At 35.4% G+C, this 21,606-nt stretch overlaps 1 protein-coding gene across 1 annotated transcript in view; it reads left to right on the forward strand.

The window, feature by feature from the left end:
- Positions 1 to 21,606, forward strand: part of LOC106080610 (uncharacterized) — a 335,328-nt gene that overhangs the window by 51,759 nt on the left and 261,963 nt on the right. The window contains exon 2 of the mRNA XM_059363846.1: positions 8,364 to 8,471. Within this exon, the coding sequence (XP_059219829.1) occupies positions 8,364 to 8,471 (108 nt within the window). The remainder of the gene's footprint in view (positions 1 to 8,363; positions 8,472 to 21,606) is intronic.

Genomic DNA, 21,606 nt, shown 5'->3' on the forward strand with positions numbered 1-21,606 from the left:
CCATCCCCTTAAACACTCCCAAATCGGTCATGTTTGCCGACTATGGAAATATGGGGCTCAAATGAAAGGTATTTTAGAGTAGACCACGTCCCACCACCATATCAACTCCCAAATTGGATGTATTTGCTCACCAAGATAATTTGGGTCTTCAAGACAGTGGAGCTCGATATTGATAGTTTTTGGGGCCCATACCCCAAACCGGACATATTTGCTGAATTTTGCAATAAGGGGGTTTAAATGAATGGTACCCCAAAAACACGAAATTGGTGAAACATTTTGGGGTCAACTAACAGGGGCGGCGCCCCATTTCAAAACCCACCCGAACGGACCTGTTTACCGACTGGGATAATATGGGTAACAAATGAAAGGCATTTAAGAGAAGGGTACAAAATTGGCATACAAATTTCATCCTAAGTGTCGGGGGGTCTCCCACCCCCGAAAACACTACTCAGAGGAACACTTTTACCACTTTAGGCAACATGGGTACAAAATGAGAGGTATTTAAGAATAGAGTACAAATCTTACATAAAAATGTATTCCTTGGTGCCTTAGGGGTCTTTCCACCCCCAAACCCCTCAGCAGGACATATTTACCGATTGGGACAATATGGATATCAAATGAAAGGTATTTAAGAGTATAGTAAAAAGCTGATATTAAAATGTATTCCTACGTGTCAGAGGGCAATCGCCTACCCAAAAAAAAAAGGAATTAAAAATAATAAATGAAGGCCGATCAGGAAAGAATAGGACAGCAATAAAAGGCCTTTGGTAGGAGAGTACACTTTTTACCCTTAAATTGGGACAGCCGCAGGAGGACCTGCGGATCTTTAAAAATTTGGTATACCCAGTGGTACCTTTGAAATATGATTTTGAAAGTAGATAAACAATAAAAAAAACAAATTAATTAACGTGGATTTGAACGGGACCCGTAGCCCTGAATATCTTGATCGTCACCTTCAAAATGCTTGATTTTATAGGGACGAAACAAAATCGTGCTCTAGCATGATGCTGATATTATTTCAGGGTCCGGCTCCTAAACTCCCCTTAAACGGGCCATGTTTGCCTACTTTGGCAATAGGGGGCTCAAATAACAGGTATTTGATAGTAGAAAACGAATTTGGTTTTTGATTTGAATTTTGAGGCCAAGTGTTTAGGGTCGCCTCACCCCATACAGACCCCCTAAACCAACTGCAATTGCGGTTCAAATAAAAGCAATTTAAAAGTAGAAGACGATGCTGATATGTCAATGAAAGGTCTTTGGTAGTAGAGTACACTTTTTGCCCTCAAATTGGGTTATACACAGGAAGGACCTGCGGGTCTTTAAAAATGTGCTATCTCATGTGGTAGCTTTGAAATATGATTTTGAAATTAGATAACCAATACAGAAACCAGTAAGGAAGGGCAAAAGTCGGGCGGTGCCGACTGCCTACATCCTATATATCCAATATATCCAATTCTGAACCAATTTTGGTGGACCTCGGCGAGCAAATATGTTCAAACTGTAAAAACTGCGGTTGACAAATGTATATATATATATATATATATATATATATATATTAATATATATATATATATATATATATATATATATATATATATATATATATATATATATATATATATATATATATATATATATGAGAGCTATATCTTAATCTGAACCGATTTCCAAACGTTGGCAAAATTTCCTATAAAAATTTTTACAAAATAATATTGGGTTGCCCAAAAAGTAATTGCGGATTTTTTTAAAAGAAAGTAAATGCATTTTTAATAAAACTTAGAATGAACTTTAATCAAATATATAATTGCCATTTTGTTCGATAACCTTTTGCCATCTTCCTGGCAAATTTAGTATTCCAAGCTCATAGAACTTCTGGCCTTTATCTGCAAAAAGCTGTACCAAGTGCGATTTTATAGCATCATCATTGCCGAAAGTTTTACCATTTAAGGAGTTCTGCAAAGATCAAAATAAATGGTAGTCTGATGGTGCAAGGTCAGGGCTATATGGTGGATGCGTCAAAAGTTCCCTGCCAAGCTCACTCAGTTTTTGGCGAGTGACCAAAGATGTGTGCGGTCTAGCGTTGTCCTGGTGGAATATGACACCTTTACGATTGACCAATTCTGGTCGCTTCTCCTTGATGGCTGTATTCAATTTGTCCAATTGTTGACAGTAAACATCCGAATTAATCGTTTGGTTCCTTAGAAGCAGCTCAAAATATACCACACCCTTCCAATCCCACCAAACAGACAGCATAACCTTCTTTTGGTGGATATCAGCCTTTAAAGTGGTTTGAGCTGGTTTACCATGCTTGGACCATGATCGTTTTCGACTAACGTTGCACAGTGGGCCAAATGGCAAAAAAATTGGAAATAAGTCTACAACTTTTTATCTGTTGATTTTAGCCATACAAAATGTTCTAGACATTTGTAGAGGAGGACATAGGCTTTCAGAAAAGTGCTGTTGTTGGTCCATATCTTTAATACAGGGTGAGCTACAGGGTGTGAAAGTTGACCACTTTTGACTTCTCCAAGCTTCTGGGGGCCATAACTTTTGATCTACTCAACCGATTTACATGATTTAGGACTCTAGAGAAAGAGCTTGACAAGATCTAAAAAACTTATGCATAAAGTACCATGCCATCGTGTACTGTTAAGGAGTTATGAATTGTTTAATTTTAAAATATGAAAATTTGGCCTTGGTTTTTTTCAGTGTTTTTTTAATAACTCCGTCAATTTTAAAGCTATAAACTTCATACTTCTCACAAATTATGCCAGCATATGTGTGCATAAAATACAAAAGGAATCACGTGAATATCTTTGGCGGTTTAAAAATGGCATCGTTTTCAATATGAAAAATATTTTTTTTGTCAAAAAATTGCAAAATTTTTCAAAAAAGATACTCCCATTTCCTTTAAGTTTTCGCAAACTTTGGCCGTCAAAGCATTATCATTTCTTTCCATTTTCACAAAGTCGAGGTATTAAGAAAAGTTTTAAGTGCTAATTTGGCTAATTTCGATATCAAACAACACCGTTATCTTAAGACCAAAATGGCCAATTTTTTTACTAAACTTCAAAAGTTTCTCACTGGAAAAAAAGTTCCACGGGGATTTTTTCGCTTTTTTTGAACTTAAATGAAAGCTTAAAATGTTCCCAACATTTTAAGGTATGTCTCGCCATATCCTAGCCATAAATGAGATCGTAGCGATCAAAATACTGAAAAAAGTCAATTTTCAAGTAGTGCTATATTCATTGCTAAAAAACAAGTATTACGTCACATTTTATTGCAAAGATGTTAAATAAACTTTTATTTGGTAACACTTCTTCTACAAAACACAAAAAGAATCATGGAAATATCTCTATTCTATTCCATTTTATGGAACCGGCAATAAAAAAGTCAATTTTTCAAAAAAGTCGAATTTCCCAAATTTTGTTTTTGTTGTCCTAATTGCACATGACACACTATAGCCATATTTACGCAACATACCTTATCGTAAAGGAAATTTTCATACCTTTCCAACGATGTATAAAACATTTCTCAACTCGGATTCTATCTACTCTAAAATTCATTTACACTTCATTAAACTCTATATAAAAATGTCTATTTGTGAAATGGAACCTTATATGGGGCCTACACTAAAACATTGATAGATTTGCCCAGGGTTTACAATACAAATGTGTTAGAATAAAAAAAGGTCTCCTGCCAAAGTTTAAAAAAATTGGAATAAAAATATGTGTTTTAGAGCGAAAACACTTCGCATCGGCGTGCGTTTATATGTATATTAGCTACTCCCAAAATAAAAAAGCATTTTAGTTTTGTATTATTTGATTTTATTCTCTACCAAATAATCTAAGGTATCAAAATTTAAAAGCTCTTTAATTTGAATGGCATCGGGATCGTCCTTATCTATATCGTCACATATTTTTGGTAGCCATTTAGTTCTGATGCTGTATAGTACCGGATCAGACGATAACAATAAATATTGAAGTAAATCATAATTTTGGTTAAATTTGGTGCTCTTTCGGGTATTGAAAAGCCGGAACTGTTTAACATCTCTATTACGGGATTCCTGAGCTTCTTCTGTAAGTTCTCCTAACGGAAGTATGTTGTATTCCACAATTTCCTTGCCATGATGTAAGACTTTATGTACTGTCGGTGTTAAAGCTTTCCACGAATATAAATCAGATAAAATGTTTTTTGTGTCATTACTATAAGCTTCAAATTTGGTTGAATTTATCATCTTTTTGCTATTGATTACAGCCAAAATCACTTTGAATCGTCTTAGCAAGTGTTCATCAAGACCGGTTATTTTAGATGTCGATACGGGGTCCTCAAAAAACCGCCTTGCCGAGTTGCCATCATTTGTGCTTCCGTATCCGTAAAGAGGTTTATCTATTATAAGTCCCTTTTGTTTAAACTCCAACTGGATTCGATTCTTCTCTTCCTGCCTCATTTTGTGAAGATCTTGGTTGTTTCTAGCAGAGACATCGCGGTTTCCAGGGCTAGTCCGATATTTAAGGTCATACGATAAATGCAAACAATACTCCATGAATCGAATTCTACAGTGCAGGGGCGAAATACCGAAATTGAGCGCATTTTCGTTTACTAAATTTTCATCAGACTTGTCCTCGAATTGCCCATTCTTCTTGCCACAAATATTGCATCTCCAATTGGACATAACGCCAGTTAATGCGTTTGCCACCTTTCCATCGATCATAGTGAGTTGTAGTTGAAACGAAACTTTTATATTTCTTCCCAATTGGTTTATAACAATCATGGGTAATGCAGCAATTTCTTCCTTTATTTCGTTCACCAAAGATCGTGTTGTGTTCCGGTCTTCCTTTGTATACTCAAACCGAATTGGGCGACATAAATATTTTGACCCAGGTGTTCTATTTATCCATATATCTTGAAATGCATTTTCTTTCGATGATGAAGATTGGTCCTTGTACAATCTCATTCTCAATGGTACTAATGATGCCATGAAAATTGATGCGAAGTTGGTATCTATTTCTGTTTGTTGCTTATATTCGGAAAATCCAGATGATCCATCACAACCCCATTTGCTGATCAAAACCACTTCGGAATTATTACATGTGTTCAACTGTTCTTCAGTAAAATTAGAAATAATTCTAACAGCTGTATTTTCAACAAGATCAGCAAGTTTCACTCTTGCTTTTAATTCGTCCACGTATATATTTGATGGCACCATTTTCGTCCTGGTGTTGTACAATTTATGTTTTGAGGGTAAACAACCCCATCCTTTTTCACGAAGAGCCTTCCTCATTGTTGAGTATTTGTTTCTTGAGAGGCCTAGGTTCAAAATCAGGGCCAGTGCATCTTCCTCCGTGAATTCTGTAGTCGATTTTGGAGTTGGAATACTTTCTACCATTCTCTTTACCCTTTTCGGAGATGCTAATGGTAAAACATCGACAATTCGTCCAACATTTTTTGGTTGTGTTTTTAACAATGCTGTTTTGAACGTATCTTTTATTAAATTTGGCGGATGTGCCGCCAATAGTTCCTCTTGTTTTTTCTTTTTGGTTTTCTCCGTAACTTCGTCGTATGCTTTGCTAGGCCGGCCGGGAATCAGCGGTTTAATTTCAATAAGTAGATCCGATTTCAGCCACTTCTCATACATTTTGAAAAACTTGATTTTTGCGAATGAACATTCTGGCAACCTTCTCTCAAATGATTTGTAGAATTTTTCAAGTTTGTCTAAAGCGTCTTTATTTAGCCTTATTCCATATATGTGGTCCAAAGTGTAAACAAGTTCCTTAAATGACTCCGTGTATGATTTGGAATCATTTTTGATGTCCCATACAATTTTCGAAAGAGTGGAATACTTCAGTATGACTTCCATAACTTATAAATGTCCTTTACGCCTCTACAAAATATAATGAAGAAAATTTGGATTTTGTTCAAATATTTATGCAATATATTCACAATTAATGACCCATTTCAGGTATCAGACGCAATCGTAAAAAGGGGTCCAAAGTGCCTCTTTTTACTTACTCTTCTATAATTATTTACCTGGACTCGAATTTGGTTAAAAAAAATGACAATGAATTTTTTATGGGTAGGTTTTTTCACATTCATTGATACGGTGGATTTCCTGGGAATTCGACATAGCGAAACAGGTAACATTTGTCTGCATCAAATCTTAACACAAATATATATATATATGCAGGTATATTTCTAGGTTACTTTTTATTCAAAAATCATCAGCTTACATTAAAAATAGATGTAGGTACTATACAAACGCACGCCGATGCGAAGTGTTTTCGCTCTAAAACACATATTTTTATTCCAATTTTTTTAAACTTTGGCAGGAGACCTTTTTTTATTCTAACACATTTGTATTGTAAACCCTGGGCAAATCTATTAATGTTTTAGTGTAGGCCCCATATAAGGTTCCATTTCACAAATAGACATTTTTATATAGAGTTTAATGAAGTGTAAATGAATTTTAGAGTAGATAGAATCCGAGTTGAGAAATGTTTTATACATCGTTGGAAAGGTATGAAAATTTCCTTTACGATAAGGTATGTTGCGTAAATATGGCTATAGTGTGTCATGTGCAATTAGGACAACAAAAACAAAATTTGGGAAATTCGACTTTTTTGAAAAATTGACTTTTTTATTGCCGGTTCCATAAAATGGAATAGAATAGAGATATTTCCATGATTCTTTTTGTGTTTTGTAGAAGAAGTGTTACCAAATAAAAGTTTATTTAACATCTTTGCAATAAAATGTGACGTAATACTTGTTTTTTAGCAATGAATATAGCACTACTTGAAAATTGACTTTTTTCAGTATTTTGATCGCTACGATCTCATTTATGGCTAGGATATGGCGAGACATACCTTAAAATGTTGGGAACATTTTAAGCTTTCATTTAAGTTCAAAAAAAGCGAAAAAATCCCCGTGGAACTTTTTTTCCAGTGAGAAACTTTTGAAGTTTAGTAAAAAAATTGGCCATTTTGGTCTTAAGATAACGGTGTTGTTTGATATCGAAATTAGCCAAATTAGCACTTAAAACTTTTCTTAATACCTCGACTTTGTGAAAATGGAAAGAAATGATAATGCTTTGACGGCCAAAGTTTGCGAAAACTTAAAGGAAATGGGAGTATCTTTTTTGAAAAATTTTGCAATTTTTTGACAAAAAAAATATTTTTCATATTGAAAACGATGCCATTTTTAAACCGCCAAAGATATTCACGTGATTCCTTTTGTATTTTATGCACACATATGCTGGCATAATTTGTGTGAAGTATGAAGTTTATAGCTTTAAAATTGACGGAGTTATTAAAAAAACACTGAAAAAAACCAAGGCCAAATTTTCATATTTTAAAATTAAACAATTCATAACTCCTTAACAGTACACGATGGCATGGTACTTTATGCATAAGTTTTTTAGATCTTGTCAAGCTCTTTCTCTAGAGTCCTAAATCATGTAAATCGGTTGAGTAGATCAAAAGTTATGGCCCCCAGAAGCTTGGAGAAGTCAAAAGTGGTCAACTTTCACACCCTGTAGCTCACCCTGTATTAAAGATATGGACCAACAACAGCACTTTTCTGAAAGCCTATGTCCTCCTCTACAAATGTCTAGAACATTTTGTATGGCTAAAATCAACAGATAAAAAGTTGTAGCCTTATTTCCAATTTTTTTGCCATTTGGCCCACTGTGCGTTGTTGTAAACAATCCATTTTTCATCTCCAGTTATTATTCGTTTTAAAAACGGATCGAATTCGTTGCGTTTGAGGTGCATATCACAAGCGTTGTTTCGGTTTGTTAAATGAATTTCTTTCAATACATGTGGTACCCAAATATCAAGCTTTTTCACCAGTCCAAGGCTTTTTATGTGATTATAAACGGTTGATTTTGGTATATTTAACTTCTCTCCTATCTCACGCTCAGTTACATGACGATCCAATTCGATTAATGCTTTGATTTGGTCATCATCAACTTCATTTGGCCGACCTGAAAAATCTGCAATTACTTTTTGGGCAACCCAATACATAAAAAAGGAATATAAAAAAAAGAAATTTTAACAACATTCTCCAATAAATGAAATGTTATCTAAATTTACCAGGAATTAAATTTTGTGAAAATTTCCTAAGAAATAACATTTTGAAAAAAAATTTTAAAAACTATTTTTTAATTGAAATTTTAACAATTGTGTCATACTATGTCATATATTAACACTTCTTTAAAGTCTTCACTCAAAAGTGAACTTAAACCGTTATTATGTCAATGTCATCATTGATTAAAAATCACACCAAAATTACGTACATTTTTGAAATTTCCTTACAATTACCTAAATTTAATACAGACATTTCTTTGTTTTGTCTACCTTCTGCAGATCGAGCGGGCCAGCAATTTCAAAAGTAAAAAGGGCCAATGGAATTTCATACAAGGGTCTAATTGCCAACATCAACACCAGTCTAAACAACTGGTCAACCATCCTATGGTAAGTACTACCGGCTTTCCCCGAAATGATTCAACAACTTTGGCATTGAATTTTAAAGATGAAAACTGCAAACAATGGTTGTGGGCGGTATTTTTTTTTCGAAGGAAAATTTATGACTGTTTTAAATTTGAAAGGGGCATTCCGTAATAGGTTTAATAACACCTTCCTTTGATTATTCGTTAGGCGCTTAGAGGTTTATGATTTATTTGGGTTCTTTGTAATTGCCTCTTAAGCGAAGGCAACTCCCCCCAGATTTTGTTTACAATTGAAATAGGGAACGTCTTATCACGTTGCCATAATTTGTTTATTGGCATGTGAATATCTTGAAGATGATCATGACGATAGATAATATCGATGAGGTATATGGAAAAACAAAGTATTTTGTTATAATTATTGTTTACATTTGAATCTGCAAAGCATTGCCTACCCCCATTTTCTGCTTTGATTGATTTATAATTGTCTTTGTTATGATAGAGTTTAATTATCACATTTGTGGTTACATGAGTTTAATTTCGCAATTCGTGTCGCAGAGAAACATGAGTTACAAGAATTTAGAATGTAAATTATCGTTGAATTGATATGTCTAAAAATCTCATTTTCATCTCATTAGAAGAAAACAAAATACAAAACATTTTTCATGTGTTCTGAAAATTATTATTTTAAGGTACTCGGTTTTTACTGAAAAAAAAAATCTCACTCCCAAAATTGCAGAGATTTGAAAAGTCAGTTTTTCGCAAAATATGACATCACGGGGAAAGTTTAATTGAACTATGTATTTTCTTTAGCACACTTTATACCAGTAAAAACCGGGCTAACTCAACGGCTTTGTCATATTTATACCCTGCACCATCACTGTGGTACAGGGTATCATATATTTGTGCATTTGCTTGCAACGCTAAGAAGGAGAAGAGCTAGACCCATTGATAAGTGCTGGTCGTATTTGTTGTTCTGCACAAAATTTGGCGCCGAATGTTTTGTTACTGCACTTAATATATCTGTAAGATTTTATAAAAATCGGTTCAGATTTAGATATAGCTCTCAAAAAAATGTTTGCTAAAACAACAGTTTTTGTTTGCTGAAAATGGGAAAGCAGACATTACTGCTGGTTTAGCAAACATAGGGCTGCTGTATTTGCAAAAATTTTTACTGCTATTTCAACCAACAAAATCTGCTGTTTTGAGTACACAAGTCTGATGAAAAAAATAGTATGCTGGTTTTAATGGTTGCCTGTTACTTGCGTTGATTACTTTTGGTCATTTTTAAGAATTTTTGTTGGAGAAGATGATTTTAATTTGTGAAATAATATTACTGTAAAGAAGCTACCTGATCCATCCATTGGTATACATTTCGAAATGTTGCTGGCCTAGCTCGCATTTTTTGTTATTGCTCAACTAATGTGCACATGACTGGCATGGGCTTTTGTATCTAAATTTAAAGAAAAAAGGTTATGGAATGTATACATTCAGTGGGGACTATAAACATCCACTGAAACACACATTTACATATGTGTTCTATTTTTATACCCACCACCGAAGGATGGGGGTATACTAATTTCGTCATTCTGTTTGTAACACCACGAAATATGCGTCTGAGACCCCATATATATTCTTGATCGTCATGTTATTTAAAGTCGATCTAGCCATGTCCGTCCGTCTGTCTGTCTATCGAAAGCACGCTAACATTCGAAGGAGTAAAGCTAGCCGCTTGAAATTTTGCACACATAGTTTTTATTGGTGTAGGTCGGTTGGGAATGTAGATAGACCAAATCGGTCCATGTTTTGATATAGCTGCTAGATAAACCGATCTTGGGTCTTGACTTCTTGAGCCTCTAGAGGGCGCAATTCTTATCCGATTTTGCACGTGGTGTTTTGGTATCACTTCCAACAACTGTGCTAAGTATGATTTAATTCGGTTCATAATCTGGTATAGCTGTCATATAAACCGATCTTGCATCTTGGCTTCTTGAGCAATTCTTATCCGATTTGGCTGAAATTTTGCATGAGATGTTTTGTTATGACTTCCAATAGCTGTGGTAAGTATGGCGTAAATCGGTATAGAACTTGTTATAGCTGCCATATAAACCGATCTGGGATCTTGATTTCTTGAGCCTCTAGACGGCGCAATTCTCATCCGATTAGGCTGAAATTTTGTAAAACGGCTTCTCTCATGACCTTCAACATACGTGTCTAATATGGTCGGAATCGATCAATAGCTTGATACAGCTCCCATATAAACCTATCTTCCGATTTTGCTTCTTGAGCCCCTACAAGGCGCAATTCTTATCCGAATGAACTGAAATATTACACAATGACTTCTACAATGTTCAGTATTCATTTATGGTCCGAATCGAACTATAACTTGATATAGCTCCAATAGCATAAAAGTTTTTATTCAATATTCTTTGTTTGCTTAAAAAGAGATACCGCGCATAGAACTCGACAAATGCGATCCATGGTGGAGGGTATATAAAATTCGGCCGGGACGAACTTAGCACGCTCTTACTTCTTTCTTCTAACATCCCCTTTATATTTAATAAGCAGTCATTTTCAGCAAACAAGTGACTTGACTTGTACTTCTGCTGAAATAGCAGAACTACTGCTACATTGGCAGCAAAATTAACTACTAATATTCAGCAGACAGTGTTTGCTATTTTCATCAAATACATTTCTTTTGAGGTCCATAATGCCGTAGTCATCAATATGTTCCATTTGTGGGCATTTTGGGAGTGTAACGGCCTCCCAGACATTTCACCCCAAATGTGCATATCAGATTCATGGTCTACTGCCCCATATTGTCATGATTGGTCATCATATACCTCCATACACTGACCCCAAAGTGAATATCAAATATTTTTTAGGTTACTATAAGAGAGCAAAGAAAATTTCCATCGCCGGCATCTGGGGTTTTTGAAAATTATGAGAATAAGGAATAAATATTGTCGCAAAAATGTTCATAAAACATTTTCGTGGAGATTAGTTATGATAAAAAGTTATGTCGAAATTTTACTTTCATAGAAACAAATTTGGAAGTTTACTTTCATAGAAAATTCAATCGTGATGAGATAGACTAAATCTGAGAAATAAGATTTTTGTTTCAATTTTATGATAATTTTTCGATGTCATACTAAACGATATGATCATGTAAACATTTTTATACCCACCACCGAAGGATATAGTATATTCATTTTGTCATTCCGTTTGCAACAAAATCGAAATATCCATTTCCCACTCCTTTAAAGTATATATATTCTTGATCAGCGTAAAAATCTAAGACGATCTAGCCATGTCCGTCCGTCTGTCTGTCTGTTGAAATCACGTTAAAATCTTTAAAAATAGAGATATTGAGCTAAAACTTTGCACAAATTCATTTTTTGGCCATAAGCAGGTTAAGTTCGAAGATGGGCTATATCGGACTATATCTTGATATAGCCCCCATATAGACCGATCGGGGTCTTAGGCCCATAAAAGCAACATTTATTATCCGATTTTGCTGAAATTTGGGACGGTGAGTTGTGTTAGGCCCTACGACATCTCTCTTCAATTTGATCCAAATCAGTTCATATAGACCGATCTCTCGATTTAAGATCTTGCGCCCACAAAAGTCGCATTTATTGTCCGATGGAGCCAAAATTTGGGACAGTTAGTTGTGCTAGGCCCTTCGACATCCTTATTCAATTTGGGCCAGATCGGTCCAAATTTGGATAAAGCTGCCATGTAGACGATCTTTCGATTTAAGGCTTTGGGTCCGCAAAAGTCACATTAATTGTGCGCTATCGCCGAAATTTGAGACAGTGAGTTGTGTTAGGATCTTTGATATATCTGCCATATAGACCGATCTCTTGAGTTAAGTTTTGAGCCAATAAAAGGCGCATTTATTGTCTGATGTCGCCGAAATTTGGGACAGTCAGTTGTGTTGGGCCCTTCGACATTCTTCTTCAATTTGGCTCAGATCGCGATTTGGATATAGCTGCCATATAGACCGATCTCTCGATTTAAGGTTTTGGGGCCATAAAAGGCGTATTTATTGTTCGATTTGGCCAAAATTTGTAAGGCTCTTCGACATTTTTCTGCAACCAGGCCCAAATCTGTCCAGATTTGGATATAGCTGCCATATAGACCGATCTCGATTTAAAGTCTTGGCTCCATTAAAAGCGCATTTATAATCCGATTTCACTGAAAAGGCGCATTTATTATCCGATTTCACTGAAATTTGACACAGTGACTTATGTTAGGTTTTTCGGCATCCGTGTCGTATATGGTTCAGATCGGTTTATTTTTAGATATAGCTACTAAAAAATCAATATTTTGTTATACACAATTGAACAATGACTTGTAGTAATTATTATTTGGTCCAAATCAGAAAATTTTTCAATATAGCTGCTATGGGGCATAAGATATGCATTTTTCACCGGATTTTGAGAAAGGTGGTTTACATATATACTTGAGGTGGTGGGTATCCAAAGTTCGGCCGGCCGATCTTAACGCCTTTTTACTTGTTTAATGTACTATAACTTGCTAAATTTTGAAAATAATCAAATAAAAATGGTTTGGCAAATGTTTAATCATAAACTAAAACTCATTGAATTTATACCATCAAATAAAGATTTTTATTCCATCTCAGTTTGGTATATTGGGCCGGGCCGAATCTAATATACCGTACACCATGGATCGCATTTGTCAAGTTCTTTGCCCGGTATATGTTTAGAGGCAAATAAACGATAATGGATAAGAATTGCTATGCTTTTGGAGCTACGAGTTCAATTGAATTTCATCCAAATCGGTAAGAATTACGTCCTATAGAGATTCAAGAAGTAAAATCTGCAATTCGTTTATTATGAGAGCTATATCAGGCTATGGACAATACACTCGGACCATAATTGTCACTCAGACCATACATAATCGGTAGATCGGTTTATATTAGAGCTATACCAGGTTATAGATGGTTTCAGACCATACTTAGCACGTACGTTGAAAGTCATAGGGGTTCAAGAAGTAAAATCGGGAATTCGGTTAAATTGAGAGCTATATCAGGTTATGAACCCATTCAGACCATACTTGTCATATATTGCAGGTCATTGGAGAAGTCGTCGGGCAAAATTTCAACCAAACCGGATAATAATTGCGCCCTCTAAAGGCCCAAGAAATATAATCGGTAGATCAGTTTTTTTGAGAGCCATACCAGGTTATGGACCGATTCAAACCATACTAAGCATGTACATTGAAAGTCATTGCGGAAGCCACTGTGCCACATCCACAGCCAAATCGGATAGGAATTCTTTCTCTACAGGCTCAAGAAGTAGAATCTACAGATCGGCACTTATGGGACCTATATCAAGTTATATATAAACCTGATCTTCTGATTTCATAAAATCGGATTAAGTTGAATATAGCCGCTATATAGACCGATCTCCAGACTTAAAGTCTTGAGGCAATAAATTGGTAAATTTTCATCCGATTTCGATGAAATTTGCAACAGTGATCGGTCTATATTTGGATATAGCTGCCCTTAGACCGACCACCCGATCTCCCGATATAGGGTATTCAGGCCATAAAAGATCCATTTATTACCGGAATTTGATGAAATTTGGCACCCCTACCCATTTCTGTCAAATATGGTATAGATCGGATCATATTTGGATATAGCTGCCATATATACCGATCTCCCGATATTGTGTAATGAGCCTATAAAAGGAGCATTTTTCATCCAATTTCAAAGAAATTTAGCACAGCGAGTTCTGGTACCCCTCTATACCTTTTTGTTGAATATTGTCCAGATTGGACCATATTTGGACATAGCTGCTTTATAGACTTTTTGTATAGAATTTTTTCTTCTGATTTAAAACTAGGCAGGAAAAATGTATCATTTTAACGAAAAATATTTGTTTTCGAAGCTTAGTATTGGGATTGTTTTTGGATTAAGTTAAAAAACCAAGAAAGTCGCAACGACTTAATGAGTTGACGAAAAAATAATGGGGCGTTCCCATCGAATGTTTTTGTTTTGATCATCCAGCTGTTAATTTGGTTTACCCAACAGAACAGTAAAAGTTTTCTTCTCGTTGGGACTGAAAACATTTGTGATGTATTCAGCCATTTAAGATTTTTCAACGAAGCGTCGCTAAACAGCACTTCGTTCTAACACGAAAAATGTGGTAGTCCTTAATGGAATATTTGTGGGACAATTTACGCATAAGGCTTTGTAATCTATTCAGTTTTTCACGTAAACAACTGTGAAACTCCATACAAAAAAAAAAAAAAAAACGCATAAGCTAAAAACATATGGAATAAATAAATGCCTTTTTTTACGCTAATGACTTAAAATGAGCACTTAAAACAATTAATCCATGTGTAATATAAATTTAAGATTGAGTTAGTACAAACGATTTCATGCAATCCTTTTTAAAAAAAAATTATCATATTTTGTTTTAGTTTTTCCGCAACAATTCCGAAAGCTAAATAGAGCACTCTGCTTTATGAAATAGGCTAGTACAACGTTCCCCATAACAAAATCAACATCAAAAAACTCAAACTTACAAAATGGTTAAAAAGTACTAACTAGAATTGCAAGAAGCGTCCACTGAGTGCATTTTTTTCGTTTGCAACTGGGACCCTTTTCGTGTTTTTGGTGCTAAAATAAAGCACCAACTATATTGCGAAAAGCACTAAGTTGGCATCTCTGATAATAACTAACAACTGTTAAAAGGTCGATAATGCTGTTTATGGTAAGAGTGTGCATTTGAATATAAATGATGGGACAGACAAGTTGTACAACAAATTCATAACAACCATTTAATCTATTACAATGTTGATGGGAGAAATTACAGCATATCTTAAGGGGTTAATCAACAATTATGCTGTCGGTAACGTCGTTTATGGTTGGAGTCGCTGCTAAATACAATGTGGATGGTATATATATGTAGAATTTAACCATTTCTGAGCCTTGTACTTTCGACCATGATAACCGCGAACACATTTAGAATTAAAAAGGTTAATATCGTGCATGTATATATGTGACTTTAAATTGATATTTAAGCACATACTAGAAATCAAAACATCAGCCCTGCTTGTCTTAAAGACTTTCATTATTTATACATTTAACATATGGGACTAAAGGTTAGTATGCACCTCTGGTGAAATTTTCGTTACCATAAGAAATGCATTAACATATCCCAAGCGAAGCCGATACCGTTACCGAAAAATGCCTAATTTTGCAAAGACGCAGTTCAAATGAAATTTTCTTTGTGTAACAGGGTGACATAATAGGCATTGGAGAATTTTTTCTCGCAATTACGAAAGAACATGTACATATGTTGTATGGACTTATACAACATGAAATACTTGCAAATGAAAACATTTATTTCTGTACATATCTACTTTATTAGCCAAAATTATTAAAAATCGGGCAAAATTATAAATCGATGTTTGTCGCCATCTTGTAGTCTTCAAAACAATTTTCCATTGAAGACATTAATGTCTTGGATGCAAATGAAAATTTCGTTTGAGGTGTATACTCCACTTAACTGTTAACTTAAGCTGTTGAGCGATTGCTCTTCGTAGAGAAGTTTTACATGGCTAATGGCCTTACAAACATAGCCAAAATTCTGATGTTCTTGCTAGAATTTAAACTGGGACGCTTAAGCAGATATCCTTGGATCACCAGTGTAGAGGTAAAGGGTTCGATTCTCAACAATGACCTGGTTTGTCACTACTGTGGTATTACAATGTACTTAAATAGTCTAAGTAAGTCTGTTTAGAAAATATTAAGAATATAGACTGCCAATCTAACCTAACTAATATTTCATATTCAATCGACTAAAAATTACTTTATAATTAGCTATAATCAAATGATTTAAACTGTATGCTATAATTATTTAAAATAATTGATGTAGGTCTCTAAGAGCACGTTATTTTTGCCCCAATGTCTGCCATATCTGCTGACAGATGCGCTGACTATTGTCTGGATGTCGTTGGAAAGTGTCTGTCTGTGTCGCATTGTTGATACTTGTGCGCGTCTTATCAATTATTTAGGAAAATTACAGTCAATCACAATAAAAAAGTGAAACAAGAACAACAACAATCCTGCATATACTATGTATTGGCAGTGTTTTTAACCATTTAGGCGCCGAGTCAAGATGGTGTAAAATAAATGTTTAGGAATTTTGAATAAAAAATTTTATAATTGACTAAAAACTTTTAAACATAAAGTTATGGGGGTGATATCGAATGTTCACAGGATGGACATAATCCGAATATGTACCCATATGTATTCGATATAAAATTTGGAACTGCACCATTTTTATTAACGATATATTTCCATTACAAAGTATGTAAAATGAAGATAAGTAAAAACTTGTCTGTACTTAACAAGCGAACCGAGTCTTGGGAAACCACTACCATGAATTCTACTGAAAATTTACGCTAATGGACTTAGTTGAAGGGCACTTGTGTACTTTTCGTACACAGAAAAAAAAACAAAAATTCTTTTCAATTACGAAAATAATCCATCCAATTAATTTTTTAATTGAAACTTCTGCAATCACGAAAATGATAATGTCATTCACCGTTTTTGAGAAATTAATTGAAGAAATTTCAATTAAAAAAATTTTATATTCAATTAAGAAAGTGATTGTAGTTGTAATATTTTCAATTTATTTTTTTAATAGATCCAATTAAAAAATTGTTTTGAAATTTTTTAAATTTTCAATTAAGTTTTTAATTGATCTAAATTAACAATCATTGAAATATTTTGAAAATTCCTATTAGTTTTTTTATGAGGCACATGGAACCTGAGTGGCGTTGTTTGAGCAAAGGTTCGTGGTCACCCGTATAATCCGACAAGTAGAACCGTTTGCCATGGTATTGCTATAGATTTGTCAAAATGTGGGACGTATGGGCCTTTGTAATTTACTTAAGCACCATTTTTAAAAATTTGTTTATACCCACCACCGAAGGATGTGGGTATATTCATTTTGTCATTCAGTTTGCAACACATCGAAATATCCATTTCCGACCCTATAAAGTATTTATATTCTTGATCAGCGTAAAAATCTAAGACGATCTAACCATGTCCGTCCGTCCGTCTGTTGAAATCACGCTACAGTCTTTAAAAATTGAGATTTTGAGCTGAAACTTTGCACAGATTCTTTTTGTTTATAAGCAGGTTAAGTTCGAAGATGGGCTTTATCTGGCTATACCTTGATATAGCCCCCATATAGACCGATCCGCCGATTTAGGTAATTAGACCCATAAAAGCCACATTTATTATCCGATTTTGCTGAAATTTGGGAGAGATCGATATAGACCGATCCCTCGATTTAAGGTCTTGGGTCCATAAAAGTTGCATTTATTGCCCGATTTCGCCGAAATTTAGGACAGTAAGTTGTCTTAGGCCTTTCAATTTTTTTTTTTAATTTGGCTCAAATCGCTCCACATTTGGATATAGCCGCCATATAGTCCGATATCTCGATATAAGGTTTTGGGCCCATAATAGGCGCATTAATTTCGCCGAAGTTTGGGACAGTGAGTTGTGTTAGCCTCTTCGACAACTTTCTGCATTTTGGCCCAGATCGGTCTAGATTTGGATATAGCTGCCATATAGACCAATCTTTCGATTTAAGATTTTGGGCCCATAAAAGACGCATTTATTGTTCGATTTCGCCGAAATTTGGGACAGTGCGTTATGTTAGGCCCTTCGACATTCCTCTTCAATTTGGCCCAGATCGGTTCAGATTTGGATAAAGCCGCCAGTCTTTAGAAATTGAGATTTTGAGCTGAAACTTTGCACAGATTCTTTTTTTGTCCATAAGCTGGTTAAATTCGAAGATGGGCTATATCGGACTATATCGGAATATATCTTGATATAGCCCCCATATAGACCGATCCGCCGATTTAGGGTCTAAAACCCATAAAAGCCACATTTATTATCCGATTTTGTTGAAATTTGAGACAGTGAGTTGTGTTAGGCCCCTCGACATTCCTCTTCAATTTGGCCCAGATCGTTTCAGATTTGGATATAGCTGCCATATGGACCGATCTCTCGATTTAAAGTCTTGGCTCCATAAAAGGCGGATTTATAATCATATTTCATTGAAATTTGACACAGTGACTAATGTTATTCTTTTTGACATTCGTGTCGTTTATGGTTCAAATCGGTCTATATTTGGATATGGCTACCACAAAGATCAATATTTTGTTCTACAAAATTGAACAATGACTTGCACTTATAAGACCTCTCAATATGCGTGTCGAATTTGGTCCAAATCAGACCATATTTCGATAAAGCTGCTATGGGGGCATAAATTATGCATTTTTCACCGGATTATGACAAAAGGTGTTTTACATATATACCCGAGGTGGTGGGTATCCAAAGTTCGGCACGGCCGAACTTAACGTCTTTTTACTTGTTAAAATTCGACTAGAAAAATCATTTAATCAATTAATTTTTTAATTGGAAATTACAAATTTTTCAATCACGATTGTGAAAAAATGTTCATGTTCAATGAAAAAATTAATTAAACCAATTAATTTTTTAATTAAATATGGCAAAATTTTCAATCACGACTCGGATTTTCTCGAATTGTCTGTTTGCGCTCTTTTTTTTGATCTTTAAGATCTTTTCGTGATTTTTCGACGACCTTCTAGCTCAAGATAACATATGATCTTGAGCATAGCATAGCAAATAACTTATAAAAGTTCAACAAGTGCGTGTAATTATTCAAAGCACTTTGACTGGATTGGTGGATCATGATTTCTGTTACGCCACGTATCTTCATCAGCAACTTTGTCCATTGCAGTGACATTCAAAGAATGTTCAAGTGCACAACAAAAAGAGTTTGGCAATGTTGATGTCTTAGCATTGATTATTATTATCGCAATAGTGGAAAGCAATGCTTTCTTCTCCCTTGCTGCGCTTAGGAGAGTTGGAGGACTTATTGAGTCCTGCTTCAAAACGTAAGCGTTCTCTACACTGTACTCAATAGTCTTTGGGCATATAGAGCACCTTAATCAATTTGACAAAGGTGCTGATGCAGATACATGGCGTATCAGAAATCATAATCCATCAAGCCAGTCAAAGTGTTTTGTATAATAACGCACACTTGCTCAACTTTTATAAGTTCTTTGCTATGCTAATCTTTGAATAGAAAGCAGAAAGATCATATTCAAGATGTTGACCTAGAAGATGTTCGAAAAATCACGAAAAGTTGCGTGAGTTGAGAAGATATTCTTGATCGTCTTGCCATTCTGAGTAGATTTAGTTATGTCCGTTCATCTATCTATCTGGCCGTGTGACGCTAACTTTCGAAGGAGTAAAGCTAATTTTTGCACAAATCCTTCCTATTAGTGTAGGTTAGTTGGAATTGTAAATGAGCCATATCAGTTCATGTTTTGATATAGTTCCCATATAAACCGATCTTGGGTTTACTTCTTGAGTCTCTAGAGGGCGCAATTGTCATCTAAATTGGCAGAAATTTTGTATGAGATATTTTTTTTGACTTCCAACAACTATGTCAAGTATGACCTTAATCGGTCTAAACCTGATATAGCTCCCATATTAATCGATCTCCCGATTACACTTCTTGAGCCTTTAGAGAGTGTAATTCTTATCCTATTTGGTTGAAATTTTGTACTATGATGTTTTCTATAACATTAAACAGATGAACAAAATATGGCCTGAATGTTTTGGTGCTTTCCTGGCGAGTTGGAAGATTCCCAAGAAGAGTAAGGCGATCAACTCTAGGAATTACCGACCAATTTCCAAGGTTATAGAGGGCATGGTTAACCACGATTTCACGCGGCTCTGGATATCGCCAAGGCATTTGACAGGGTCTGACACGGTGCACTCCTTTCAAAGCTTGTCGCTCTTGGTATCGGTAAATACTTTGCTTGATTTATATCAAGCTTTCTTAGAGATCGCACTATTAGAGTTGTACCAAAAGGCTCTGTCCTTTCTCCTCTCTTTTTATACCCTCATCCATAGGATGGGGGTATACTAATTTCGTCATTCTGTTTGTAACTCCTCGAAATATTCGTCTCAGACCCCATAAACTATATATATTCTTGATCGTCATGACATTTTATGTCGATCTAGCCATGTCCGTCCGTCTGTCCGGACATCCATCTGTCCGGACATCCATCTGTCCGTTCGTCTATCTGGCCTTCTATCTGTATAAAGCACGCTAACTTTCGAAGGAGTAAAGCTAGCCGCTTGAAATTTTGCACAAATACTTCTTGTAGGTGTAGGTCGGTTGGGATTGTAAATAGGCTATATCTATATGTTTTGATATAGCTGCCATATAAACCGATCTTGGATCTTGACTTCTTGAGCCACTACAGGGCGCAATATTTATCCGTTTTGACTGAAATTTTGCATGAGGTGTTTTTTTACGATTTTCAACAATTGTGCTAAGGATGGTTGAAGTCGATGCATAACCTGATATAGCTGTCATATAAACCGATCGGGGGTCTTGACTTCTTGAGCCTCTAGAGGGCGCAATTCCTATCCGATTTGGCTGAAGTTATTCACGACATGTTTCGTCATAACTTCCAACAACTGTGCTAAGTATGGGTGAAATTGGTCCATAACCTGATATAGCTGTTATATAAACCGATCTGGGATCTTGACTCCTTGAGCCTTTAGAGGGCACAAATCCTATCCGATTTTGCTGAGATTTTGCATGAGGTGTTTTGTTATGATTTCCAACAACTGTGCTAAGTATGGGTGAAATTGGTTCATAACCTGATATGGCTGTAATATAAACCGATCTGAGATCTTGACTTCTTGAGCCCTTAGAGGGCGCAAATCCTGTCCGATTTTGCTGAAATTTTGCATGACGTGTTTCGTTATGACTTTCATATTGGTTCATAACCTGATATAGCTGCCATATAAACCGATCTGGGATCTTGACTTCTTGAGCCTCTAGAGGGCGCAATTGTTATCTGATTGGGGTGAAATTTTGTACAACGGCTTCACCCATGACCTTCAACATACGTGGTCTGAATCGGTCTATAGCCTAAACACCGGGAAAAGAACTCGACAAATGCGATCCATGGTGGAGGTTATATAAGATTCGGCCCGGCCGAACATACCACGCTTTAACTTGTTGCTTATTTTCATTGACGATCTATTGGTTCTGACTTCG

The sequence above is a fragment of the Stomoxys calcitrans genome, chromosome 2 (assembly GCF_963082655.1).
Source record: "Stomoxys calcitrans chromosome 2, idStoCalc2.1, whole genome shotgun sequence".
In the NCBI taxonomy this organism is placed as follows: domain Eukaryota; kingdom Metazoa; phylum Arthropoda; class Insecta; order Diptera; family Muscidae; genus Stomoxys; species Stomoxys calcitrans.